This window comes from Apteryx rowi, unplaced genomic scaffold (genome assembly GCF_003343035.1).
Source record: "Apteryx rowi isolate R43461 unplaced genomic scaffold, aptRow1 scaffold_22, whole genome shotgun sequence".
Classification (NCBI taxonomy): Eukaryota; Metazoa; Chordata; class Aves; order Apterygiformes; family Apterygidae; genus Apteryx; species Apteryx rowi.
In genome coordinates this window covers 4,035,082-4,047,910 of record NW_020448530.1, presented here as the reverse complement: position 1 = coordinate 4,047,910, position 12,829 = coordinate 4,035,082, and the positions used below count along the sequence as shown (strand labels likewise).

General features: G+C 37.3%; 1 protein-coding gene across 9 annotated transcripts in view; it reads left to right on the top strand.

Annotated features, from left to right (window-relative positions):
* ZFYVE28 (zinc finger FYVE-type containing 28) overlaps positions 1-12,829 on the top strand; it is a 165,701-nt gene that overhangs the window by 145,935 nt on the left and 6,937 nt on the right. For 4 of the 9 annotated variants that reach the window (XR_003253327.1, XM_026064619.1, XM_026064617.1 and 1 more), the window contains 3 exons: positions 2,085-2,239; positions 2,815-2,931; positions 4,538-4,642. Coding sequence is in view for 6 of the 9 variants with exons in the window: in XM_026064619.1 (XP_025920404.1) it covers positions 2,085-2,239; positions 2,815-2,931; positions 4,538-4,642 (377 nt within the window). In the remaining 3 variants the exon portion in view is untranslated. Of the gene's footprint in view, positions 1-2,084; positions 2,240-2,304; positions 2,473-2,814; positions 2,932-4,537; positions 4,643-7,300; positions 8,263-11,699; positions 12,496-12,829 lie in introns of those variants that run through there. The other 5 variants (XR_003253328.1, XM_026064620.1, XM_026064618.1 and 2 more) reach the window with 5 other exon arrangements.

Below are 12,829 nucleotides of genomic sequence, written 5' to 3'. Positions count from 1 at the left end.
TTAGTTTGGGAGTTCCAAGGAGACCGCCGTAATAAGACTATATAAACAAACTGTATTTGTTCCAGTCATTAGGTCTATACTTGTCTTGAAGAGCAGTTTATGCTGCAAATGTGTATATCACTGTGAGATAATTCTTTTAAAAACGGGGGGAAAAAAGTAAACCTTTTTGGCCAAGTTAGGAGCAAACAGAAATCCCTTTATTTGGGTATATGAACAGTTGTGCAAATAGAGCAATGATTTAGCTGCATACCGTTGAGAAGCAGGGATCGCTTCCTGGCTCTTACCAACTTTAGCAGTTTATTGCTTCATAAGTCACCATCATACATGACCTTTTCACTGTCATGACCACAGACCTTTCCACACTATTGTGGAAAGTGTATTGTATATCCACTATGGAAGAACAAGGGAAAAAYTGAGGGAGAGAGAATTCTCATTCGGTTCTCAGTATATTTAATAAATTTAGTTAGCAGTGTCACTGAGGGGAACTGTAAACATAAAAGTAACTTCTTTTTACATGCTTTTGCTAATAGCAATAGATAAAAATATAAACAAAAATGAAATTCTTGCAAGCCTAGTCTTTACTCTTTGTAATGGGAAGCCAGTTAAGGTACCCAAACTATCCATTTTCCACTGATATTTCTATCAGTACCTAATCTCTAGTATGTATTTATTTTCAGTTCTGTTTTCACTAGGGATTTGAAAATTGTGTGGTCTAATAAATTTATTTTTGCATTTTTAAGAATTACCTCTGTAGCTCTCAATTAGAATTTCAAAATCATATCCCACAAAACTTTGATTATAATTATTTTCATATTATTTCTGTAAATGTTACCTATGTGTCTTACCTGCAATAACTGTTGATGCATACTGTCATAGGGACTGAATCTGCAAGGTGGTGAATGCATAAGCACCTAATAAAAACAGGCTGAACTCAAATAGTACCAGAAATTATTTCCTTCATCGTGCTATGTATCTACCAATAACATACTTTGTTTTTTGTTTTTTTTTTTTTAGCGTGGTGGTTGTCTGTATAGTAAAGAATGCTGGAGTTTTGTACAGCCAAAATAGAGTTAGAAGTAAAACATTCTACTTTTTCATAGTTGTTGGTGAGATGAATTTCTTTTCTATCTGAGGGAAAAATTGTTTTGTGTTCCTCTGTCTCTGAATACGATAGAGTAAGAAGGCATGTCTTCCAGTCAACACAATGAATCCTTAAAGCTTCAGTGTAATTTCATCCCGTGCTCTACTCCCAAATGAGGATCTTTTTTTTTGTGGGAGAAGTGCTACATTTTCCCTCTGTATTTCTTTTCTGAATGCACCTTGATTTAGAAATAGTTTAGGTAACTCCAGATATTTGAAGAAGCTGGATTCCCACTAAAACTTCTTAGGGGACTCTGGTTTTTTTTTTTCCAAGCTTTCCCCCTCTTACAAAGAGGTGTAAATGGCAAGCGACCCTCTGTATGGCTTTTTAAATGAAGGTTTAAGTCTCCAGTAGATATTTGGTGACACATCTTAATCTCTTTGGTGTTGATGAGCCATTCTGTTGCAACAGTTTGACATTCAGCAATCAGGGGAGTAATCTAGCTCTACTATGCAAATTGTATTTTATCACCTTTCTTTCCATTTTTTCTGTAATATCTGGATTCTAGTGACTCTCACTATTTTAATTCAGAAATTTTTTTCAAGTTAACTTCTACATTAATTTCTAAGTTGACTGCAGAACTGACCTACTCATTTTCAGACTGATATTCCCCTTTCGGGTTTTTGTTGCAGTTATGGTCTTAGGACTGCGCTTTTAATGGAAGCTAATGTGAAAAATGGCACAACACTTTGTAACAGTAAAGGGGAATACAATAAAATACAGACAAATAATTTTCTACTCAAAAGTTGTTCTGCAGCTATGGCACAAAGTGAAAATCAAACACTATGGTGATTGATTGCCTGTTGATTAACTTCAACAAGAATTTACAGCAATTATTCTGTTTTGCTCTAGAGTATTGCTTGAGTAATAAATCCTTTACAATTTACTGAACAACCAAATGAAGATTTACAGTACTATTTCTTTATATTTTTTTCTCCACTAGCAGTTTAATGACGAGTTCTTGTTCATCTGATGACATTGATCAGGAAGAAATTCAGCTTGCTTTGCAGGCTGCTAAAATTGCCACCAGAGAAAAGATCAGATCCAGATTTCATGGCAGCAATGATCTTATTCACCGGCTTTTTGTCTGTATCTCAGGTATGAGAGTGTCTTTTTGTTCTGAAAGTAAGTCTTATTCACTATTTTCTCTGACATGCACAAAGATACAGGGTAGTAGAACGGACTACAGATGACATAGCCGAAAGACTGGTTTTGGGCCGAAGTTGCAGACTGGTCTAGCGAGGTCTGTTGTCTGAGGGAGACCAAGTTCCAGAATCAAAGAATGCAGACATCTTAGACCTATAGTGATGAAGAGTTTGGCCACGCAACAGGTTCGATTTTGTAGCGCTTCCTTTTTCTTGGTGATGCTCTATGTCTTAAAGGGACAAAATCTGATCCAGCAGTTATGTATTGATATGAACGGAATCTCTCTCTCTCTGCCAAAAGCACAAGAAAAATATATAAACCAAATTGCAGGTAATATAAAGGCCAGAACATGATTTGGTATTATGGTAATTTAGTTTAATTAAATGTGCAATTTTTATCACTAACATAAGCAAGTAATCCCCTCAAGAAGAAATATGAGGCAATTACAAAGAGCAATACGTAAATTTAAGTAATTGGTGAATAGTAATAGTCTAGTAATAGTTCCATCCTTTTTTTCAAACTCCTAGGTGTTGCTGACCAACTGCAGACAAACTATGCTAGTGATCTGAGAAGTATCTTAAAGACCTTATTTGAAGTTATGGCAACCAAACCTGAAACAGAAGACAAGGAGAAGCAAAAGAAAGGTGAAGAGATTTAAATAGTTCTTTTCTATCATAAATTTCTGCTAGTAGCTGCATGTGGGTCCATGAACTATTTGGCAAAATTTCCTTAACATTTTGTTAAATTTCTAACAGGGCTCACTGCACAGTCATTTGACCTAAGCTTAAGTCATGGAAGTAGACTGTAAACAAGATGAAGTCAGTAGAAGTATATGTACATAGGCGTATGTCCTAAAGCAAATTTTAAAAAAGTTAAGGCTTTCAGAGTGCTTCTGCAAATTTCCATATCTATATGGATAATGGACCAGTGTTTCTAGCCAGTATGGTCATAATATAATGTATGCAGAGTTTGGGCTTTATGGTTTTGGGGTTTTCCAGGTATTATTTCACAATGGACACAGTTTAGTTTACCAAGACAAGTATGTTTTGAAGATGCTGAAATCTGGCCTGTCTTGTAAAAATGGCATCTTAACTGGTGAATGCTGAATTTGCCTTCAAAATAGAAAAATGTCCACTTTGATTTCCAGGTAATTAAGATAAAGGAACCAGAACTAGATTATGAGCCAATACAGGAAAAATTTTTCTAGCTTTTTTTTTCTGTATCACCATTTTATTTGTTTCTTTTTTGAAGAGGAAAGTCTGCTAACTCACCTAAAAATAGCCATGTCATCCCAGCAAGACTGCAATTACCTTTGTTCTTTGTTGTTATTAGACCTCCTAGCATCTGAAGGCAATCAGAGCTCTTGTTTTTCTCCCTTTCCTCATGATTGAAAACTTTTCCTTTCCCCTTCTCCCTGTTTCATTTAAAAGCATTGATAATTTCTGTTTTCCTAGAGGTTTTACATGAAATGCTAAGATAAAAGTTGGTTAAAATTAGCAGAAAAAACTCCAATCCAACTCAACCCTGCAGTGGAATGATGCACAACATACATTATGGTCCTCTATTGCTTGTGGTTGAAACTTACCCAGCCTTTTATGGTGGCAGGATTTTTTGCTATGAAAAGAGGCTGTTTTTTCATGGTCAAGAAAAAAAGGGTTTGGACTGAATTGTTAATGAGAGGATCAAAGAGCATTCAAATAAAACATAGAACATTCAAATAAAAGCAATGAAGAAACTGGAGTTGGGAAAAAATTATCACTAGGAAATATATGGTAGTCAACAGTACTTAATTGGAATAATTTCTAATGGATGAACTATTACCAAAAAAAAAAAAAAGGACAATTTGTTGGCAAAAGTAAGCATAACCAAAATTATGGGATGAAGTTTCTCCTTGATTTATGTGATTTGATGTGCACTATTCACCTAGGGAATCTCTGGCTGTCCTCATAATCTATTTCTTTGTGAAGGTTCCAAGTAAGGAACTGGGAAATAAAATATAGGATGCAGCTAAACTGCTGGAAGAGAGGACTAGATGTCCTGTGATAACATTGTCTTTCATTTCTGTTGTCATTCCAAAAAAGAATAGAGGATACTTTTAAATTACTGTTTGTGCCAAGGCAAAGAAAAGGCAAGAAGTATAAGAAGGTACATGTAGATGCTACTGTAATCTAATCCTAGAAATCCTAACATGAACATTTTAGTGCAAACTGGAAAAATAAGAATTCAAGTACTTTTTGGTTTCTTTTGCAGTTAATCAGGGTTTAAGGAATGCAGCATTGGAAGACTGTGCTTTATGTCAAGAAAGTATATCATCTTCAGAACTTGCAGCAAAAGCCAGAGATGGGGACTTTGAAGGTACCTTCTTATTTCTGAGAATTAAAATAAGACAAAACTGAGGTATAAAAAAATAGTCATTAAAGTAAAAGAAAACTCATTTAAAGTTTGGCTTTAGAAAGTGCGTGTAAGATGTTTTCGTAGTATGGTATGTAGTATTGTAATTCAGATGATAAACTGAGAGTATTTTTTCTAGAACTTTTTCTAACAGCCTCATGAAACTTTGGGATATAAAAATTGCCAGTTCCAATATGAATGCCTTTGTATCAGTGCAGAAAGGTTCTGTATAGTAAAGGCTTTAACATAGTGTATGACATTACATGTCACAGGTCTCAGATAGCTATGTAAGATGCAAAGCTGTAAGGTCTTCTCAGCCAAATCTAAAGAGATCTTTTATATCATTAGGTGTGCATGGAAATGCTACTTTTTTCTCCAGAAAATGTACTTTTCCTATATTCTGCACTTCTATCTTTGAGGAAAATGGTCAAAATATTGCTGTTATTGTTTTCATATTCTTCGCCATCAATCAAGCCCATATTACTTGAAAGTAAATTAGAAAAAGTTAGTTATAGGTGACTGTTCTAAGGGTGTGCCATAAATGCTTGTATTACTTGAATCTCACTAATATGCGGTAAGAGTGAAAAAAGAGCATATGTAAGTCTCAAAGTTTAGGTCAGTATTCAAACACTGAGAGCTCAGAGTTTTGTTTTGGGTTTGGGGTTTTCTTGTTTGTTCATTTAATGGAGCTGCAGTAGTGCTTAGCTTACAGTCATGGACTATAGCTCTAGTGTGGTAAATATTGTATAAACAATGAATAAAAAGGCATCAGAGACCTTACAGTCAAAGAATAAGAAAAGAGAAAGTAGATATATGGGATACAGCAGAGAAGAAAACAGTCGGCTTTGGTCTTCAAGACAAGGTGGTGGTTTCAGCACATCAGGAGCCCAGTTATTGGACAGATAATACCTCTGTAGTTAGGTGAGAAATACAAAACAACCATAAACTGTGAAACTGGATCTAAACTTCCCTGAAATTCAGCTGTGTGGTAATTTCACCGTGCTTTAAAACCTTGTTCCWCTGTTGTCTCTGCTTGTTTGGCTATATGCAGTGTCTATCCATGTGCACCACTGTTCTTCCAGTCAGAGGTTTTGAATCCAGGATGGCTGAGATCTGAGTGATAAGCAACTTAAATCTCGATTTGTACAGAGAAGGGAGGCCAACAGACAAGAAATGTTAGTTTGTCATTTGTAGTAAGATCAGAGATCGTAGTCAAAAAAAGTTCTTAAAGATTAGATTTTAGAGTAATGCTAAATAGTTATATTATGTTTGCATAAAACCTATAGTTTGTGGCTAACCCTTCATTTGAAGGTAAAGCAGGCTAAAGGATTTCAAATGTAATCTATTTTAGAACAGCAGGGCTAATTCATTCACTGTAGAAATAATATCTTTTCTGGATGAAGATGATTTTGAAGCAGATAAAGAATTGCTCAGTAATAATTTTAATTGATTTTTCTATTGTGCCATAATTCAGAATGTGACAGAAGGTGCAGTGAAGAACTGTTTCACATAAAACAATTTTTTAGTAAAGTATGTACCATGTATAGGCTGTAGTTGAAAAGAACGCAAGAGATTATTCACTCACTACTATTTAAATTTATATTCTTTTGTTTTGAATTGGTGACGATGCCGTCAGTGAATCTGACTTACAGAGCTCGAAAGCAAGATATTCTTAGTTGCAGGATGCTAAATAACCTTCTCACAGTGGATCTGCATTTTGTCATAGCAAAGGTGCTTTACTTCCATGAAATGTTGTTTGGCTTTTATAGTTCCTCAGCCTTTCATAGTGTCTTCTATGGGCACCAGGAAGTTTTGTGTTTGGAGAAGTGCAGCCTCTGGACTGGGACGTTATTTATGGAAATAACAAGAACAACAATCTTGGCACTTGAGTGATGTTATGGCCAGATACCAGAACCAGCATGGCTGCCATGGCACAATGTTTCCCATGCTAACATATCCTCTGGGCAGAGCCAATTAGCCTATGCTTTTGCAGATATGCTGCTGTTGATACCCATGCTTGCTCACTGGGACGGCTTGGGCATGTCTGAATGAATCTCTTTGTAGACATTCTCTGGGAGTCTTATCTGGCTTCTGTGGAAATGGCTGTGCTGTAGATCCTTACTTTGAATAAATCCGTACAGCTCCTCTGGCTTTGTTAACTGCACCTCCTTCAGTCTGCTCTGTTACTTAGCTTTCAGATTTCCTGATAGGCAGGAATCTTCTGTCGAGATGAGGCAAATATCACAAAAAGACAGAGAGTGATGGGGAGCATGGAGATAGAATTCACTTGGATGAGCTCTGCCTTCCAAACATGAGACTTCTAAAAGGTCTGCAAAAAGGAACATCCTAAGTGGATTGGTTTGTTAAACTTGTGTACCCTGTAGAAGCAACCCTTCTGTGTCCTCTCCTCCAGTACATTCCTGACCCTTATCCATTCAGGCATAGCTCACAAATTGTCATTGCTGGCAAAGCTGTACAGGCTTTTCTTTGGCTGAGGCCAATGGATACATGGTTTTGTTATCGCAAAAGCATCCAGTAGGTGGCATTAACTTACAGCCATGTTCTAACCTCAGCAGCCGTGTGTTTCCCCCATAGACCTCCCTAAGTACCTCATTTTTGCAGGTCCCTGTGGCTTTGGCAAAAACACTTGGCTTCAGTCTRTGTCCTCATGTTGTGCAGAGGGTGTGGAAGCCACAGCTGCTGACTTCGTGCTGGATGATGTTTGGGTCAGATGAAGGCGTCCGGTGGTTGGGGCAACCTTTGCTGCCGGAACGTCTGTTCCCTGCCTCTTGCAGTGAGCCAGATGGATTTGTCCTCCAGACCAAATCTGGACCGCAGGCCACCAACAGGAATGCACTGCAGTTGTCACCGTAAATGATTCAAAACAAAGTCTGTTGACAGCACCACACCAAAATTAAGTATATCCTTTCTTGCACATTATTTCAATGCTTCAGGTCACTCTTAATGATTTCAACAGAAAATGAAAACAGTTTAAAGCAAATGAGCACATCAGTAGGTCCTCCCTTCTGCCATCATGGCAGAACACAAGCATGTATCGAATYGAAAAAGTCCAGTAAGCTGTCTGCTGGGAAAGCTATTTCCAATTGTCAAATAAATCCCTCTTACCAAAAGTACCAAATATTTAAGATTGCATCCAATCAATGCTAGTAAAAAAGTAAACCCAGCAACCCAAACAAATAATTGAATAGTTTTAAGATTCAACTGAAGATTCCAGCCTCTACGCAGATTATGAAGATGAATCACTTGTTTTTGCAGATTTCTCATTCTTACCCTGTATAAAACCCACCAGCTGGTCTGGGTCATAAAACAAATATGAATGTTTATTATGAACCAACTGACATTGACAAAGGGTATAAGAGTTAAAACCTGTGACCTTTTGAAGGCTGAAATACAATAAACTAGAGATTAACCAGCATTCCAAAACAAAAAGCATTTTCAAAAATACAGATGAGCCCATGGTATATATATATTTAGCTGTGATTTTCTGATGTTGCAGGATTTTTTTTTCTTAGGAAGCAAACGTATTTATACTTCAGAGAATATATAAAGCAGTACATTTGTATATAGAGAGAATACGTAAAGTAAATACATTTACATTTTCCTAGAATATAAGGTGAATTTATACAACATTCCCTAAAGTGAGTTTTAAGTATAATAAAATTTTGTGCTCTGGTCATATGGTGGAAAAGGCCAGGAATGACAAAGTTCTGTATATAAACTGAAAGCAAACGGTGGTAGCAGTAGCTCAGAAAAAAAGCGGCTTGGGCTCTTTGCTGATAGCTGAGCAGGCATGGTGCTTGCTGTGCACTGCAGCAACAGCAGAAAGGGCTGGTGTCCCCGCAGCTTTTGTGGTCCTGCCTTTCTCCCTGAGTGAGGGGTGAGCTACCAGCCAGCACACCCGGTGGCATGGGGGGTTATCGGGCAGTCTCCCAGCTCAGGCTTGGGGCAAACCGTTGCTGGGTAATAAGCAGACCAAGAGGTTTTTATGTGACTGGGAGTGGGCAGCATGGGTTACACACAGATTAAAGCAAACCTTCGCATTTGAAAATTTTTAGAAAATTACTCCGCAGTTAACGCAGTGGGAATGTATCCCTGCTGGGACAGAGCTGTATCGTTCCTAGAGACTGCAGTATGTGTTACAGCTTTTTAAAAAATACATTGGAGAAGTAGAAGTTTGATGCCTTAAGCCGGGTTATATTCGGGTTATTGTTTCCAATCCCAGTATAAATCTATCTTTGTACATGCCTGCAGTTTCCCATATATATACAGTAACTTTTAAATTTTTGTTTCTACAAAAATTTTTATTTATTCATTTCTTTATTAATCTGTAATTCTGATCAAGCATAAGTCCCTGGTCACCACATTTCAGGATTGTCATTGTGCGCCTGATGATTTTAATAGTTAACTTTGCATGGCGAATCTGAGTTTTGAGCATATTAGGGTTTGGGGGTGATTTATCACTCAGGAAGATTCATCTGTTGGGATTGAGGAAGGCTGAATATTTCCAATGTGTCGATGTCATGAAGTTACAGGCAGACTAAGAGAAGGTGAGTTATGTTTCTGGTCTAAGAACACACATGGAATTTAAAAACTGGAAAATTTTTCAAGAAAAAAAGTGCTACGAAGCTGTTTGTGCTCCATAAAAATGTGATCGCTGTAGCATCTCAGTTCTTTCTGCAGCCATACATTCATTTCTCCTCCCTTTCCCTTTAACATTCATACAGAACTGCCCTGCTCACTGCCACCTAGTTATAACTCCAACCATAATGGATTTGCTATGTCTGCCAGTACAAATAACCATTTGCGCCAAATGGTGTTAGCATCTGTTTACTGCGTAACAGCATGTTATTTCTCCTTGATCCCTTTCCATCTCATAACATACCAGCCCACCCGCTTTTGTCAAGTCACAACTCCTTGCTGCTCTCTAACCAACAGCACTGGCACAGTTCAGTAATTTATGATCCTAAGGCTCAAGCTTTTCTTCTTTTTGCCATATGGAGTCGCAAGGTCAAGAAAACCCTCCCATGCTCCTGTATGTGCAGAATCTAATCACTATGAGCCTAGAATTAGCTGTCAACCCTATCTGAATGTTTCAATTTTTCTTTTGTTGTTTACACGCCTGTGGCTCTCTATTATTTATAATGATGACCAGCAACACTTTCTAAATGAAAGAAGTTAAATCGTTGCACAGTTCAGTGGCCAAGCATATTCTGTCCTTATAACTTTTTCATTTTTCCTTATTCAGCAGCTCTGCATGCATTGTATAAGAGGAGAATTTAGTATTGCGTTTTCCAAAATGAGACAATGTTTTATAATCAGCTGAACATATTTAATCATGCATGTAAAACTACTGGATTTCCAAATGTACAGCTTTTAGGTAGTATTTCAAAAATTTGGTCTGACTTCAGGTTAAAGAACTTGCACAAAGTCTCTTACCTTTTAAGAGACTATCCCCCACTATCTGCACAGTATGAAACTTGGGACTTCATTGCAGGAGGAGAGAAAACAAGCCCATAGGTACTTGCAAAGCACAAGTTCTTTTGGCTCCACAGTGACTTAGCTGTTGAGATTTTTGAATGTCTGAATTTTTCTTTGTCCTAAAAATACACATATCAAGTGTTCTTCTGGTATGTAGTAAGAAGATCTACAGTACCACCTTGCTTTCTAGGTTTTAAAACCTAGGTCAAGAATGTGTCAGGAGAAAAATATTTGCAATCCAAGTGTGTGTTATTAGAATAAATAATTTGCGAATCTCAGATTTGGGGGCTTCAGAATGTATTTTTATTTTGTGGTCTGAAGAGAAGCCAAGATGCTTAAAAGTAATAATAATTTTTAAAAAGTTCATGGAGAAACCTAGAGGAAAATTGTTTTGTAATTGTTGGTGACTGTTACCAGGAAAGACTTGTAATCACTGTTATATGGAGGATACAGAATCAAGTCTCAGGTCCGTCTGATTTAGAGTAAAGATTTGAACCACATCCCAGTGGAAGTCAGTCTTTTCTATCAGAGTTGTTTAATTTTTTGTAAATTACTTGGTTGAAAGAGAGAGTTGCTGGTTATGTACTTGCAGAGAAGGACATCATCTTTCAAGATCATGTTGATTCAGGCAGAGCAGAGGTTTGAACCAAAGTCTACAAAAGCTCTGTGCTGTGGTGAGAGCATTCTAGATTTGTGCAGAAATTCTGTCCTAAGAAAGCTGTTTGACAGAGCTGTCCCTGAAGTTAAGAAGTCTCTGCCTCTGCTTTCTCCCTCGCCCCCAAATTTTCATCAAATAATATTGTTGAAACAAAAAAAATATTTCTGAATAAATTTCAAGCCAGCTGTAATCAACACCAACTACACTTCTTCACTGAGATTGCATTAGTATGATAGCCTCCTAGAAATCTCGGGTAAAATATAGAGATTGCCCAGAATGACATGCAGAAAATGGTATGTCAGAAGGGACAAAAAGGTTCATTTTACAATGGCAGTTGAAGTGAAGGGTAAAGTCCTGTTATCTTAGTTCTCCACTTTCTGTACTTTAAACTGTAAGAATTTACCATGCTTCACAATTTCTGCTTCCATCAAAAGAGCTATAGCAAGCTGATCTGACCTTTTTTGCAGCTGTGAGGATAATGCACTTTGACGGCTGCAGCAGTGTAAGTTCAACACGCTGCTGTAGGAACAGCCCTCTTAAGGTTAGTTTGCTAAGAGTATAATCAGGGTTATACATGAAGTGCTCTAAAATTTAATATACATTGATCCAGGAAGAGCTTACACTTTGAGTTCTGCATTAATAGTAGTATTTGATAAAAATGAAAGATTCAGAAGGGTTTCTTTCTCTGAATTGTCTGACCATAATGCAAACAGTGTCACAAGTTTAGTATTTAGCAGGTGGTGTTCTACAGGCTGTCATGCTGTGCATGCTTTCCAGTTTGTTTTCTTCCAGACTATAGATTTGCTAAATTAGACCTTCTTTTAGAGCTCTAACAACTTTATGTTTTTTTTTTTTTTTCCTCAGCCCACCCAGTCTCTTGTGTCTGAGCACCATCGAATGAACTTACTCTTTCTGGAGAAGGGTTCAGTGTTATTTCAGAACTGTGTGACTCAAAGGTGTCAAGGAGATTGGATTTGTACAGTGTACTCTCATCTGAGACAGGGTTCAGTTTTTAATTCTGGTCTTTCTGCCTTCAGAGTTGCTGTTGCCAAATGTCCAGCCCCTCACATCACCCAGCAGGAACTGTTCTAATGACAGAACATACTGGCATTGTCTTGTAATGTTGTTTGTATCAGCACTGATGGATCTAGGTCCAGGCTCAGCAACTCAGGCTCTCTTGTCCTTGTGTTCTGTGACACAGAGATGTTATCCTCGCTTTTGTCAGATTAGATAGGACTGCAGCAGATCTATTGCACATATTTAAACAAAATGAATTTCACATGTGCTTTTGGACAATGTTTCCAACTTGTATGATTTTTATTGTGATTAGGATTTTTTCTTAAAGCTTCAGCTTCTTGGGTTTTTGTGACAATTTTAAGTTTTCATAGAGCAGAATGAACTACTTTAGCTAAAGAGGTTGCAGAGACAGAGAAAGGTGACTCTAAAAGCTACAGCACAGCTCAACTCAAAGGCCACAGAATTTCATGATTTATGAGCAAGATTATGATGCAAGATTTTTGAATAGTTAAAATTTAGCAATACTTTTTTTCTTTTCTTTTTTTGGTCTTCACAATACTTGGTTTTATCTTGAGTCTTTAAAAAAAAAATTCCTTTCTCTAGGCTTATGTTTCTTATTCATTTAAATACTTGTTTCTCTTCTTTTTCCTGTCTTTTTCCTGTACATGCTTTTAATGTTTTCTCCTTCTCAAATTTATCTCTGTTGTCTTTCTGTCTTGTTAGTTCCTTCCCTCCCTTCCTCCTCCCCTTTGATGTTTCTGCTGTGGTCCTCATCTGCTTCCCAACAGATTTCTCTTAGCCCTTATTGCATGATAAAGCAATGGGCCAATTAGCCCACGAACAAGGTTTTCTCTCTACTCTGTGTGCAGATCTCTGAAGCGCAGAGAGACAGTGCTTTAGGATATTTCAATTTGCTGCTGCATGCAGAGCTAATGGAGCAGTGTAGCCAGCAGAAGGACCATAACATAAAAAGCCTC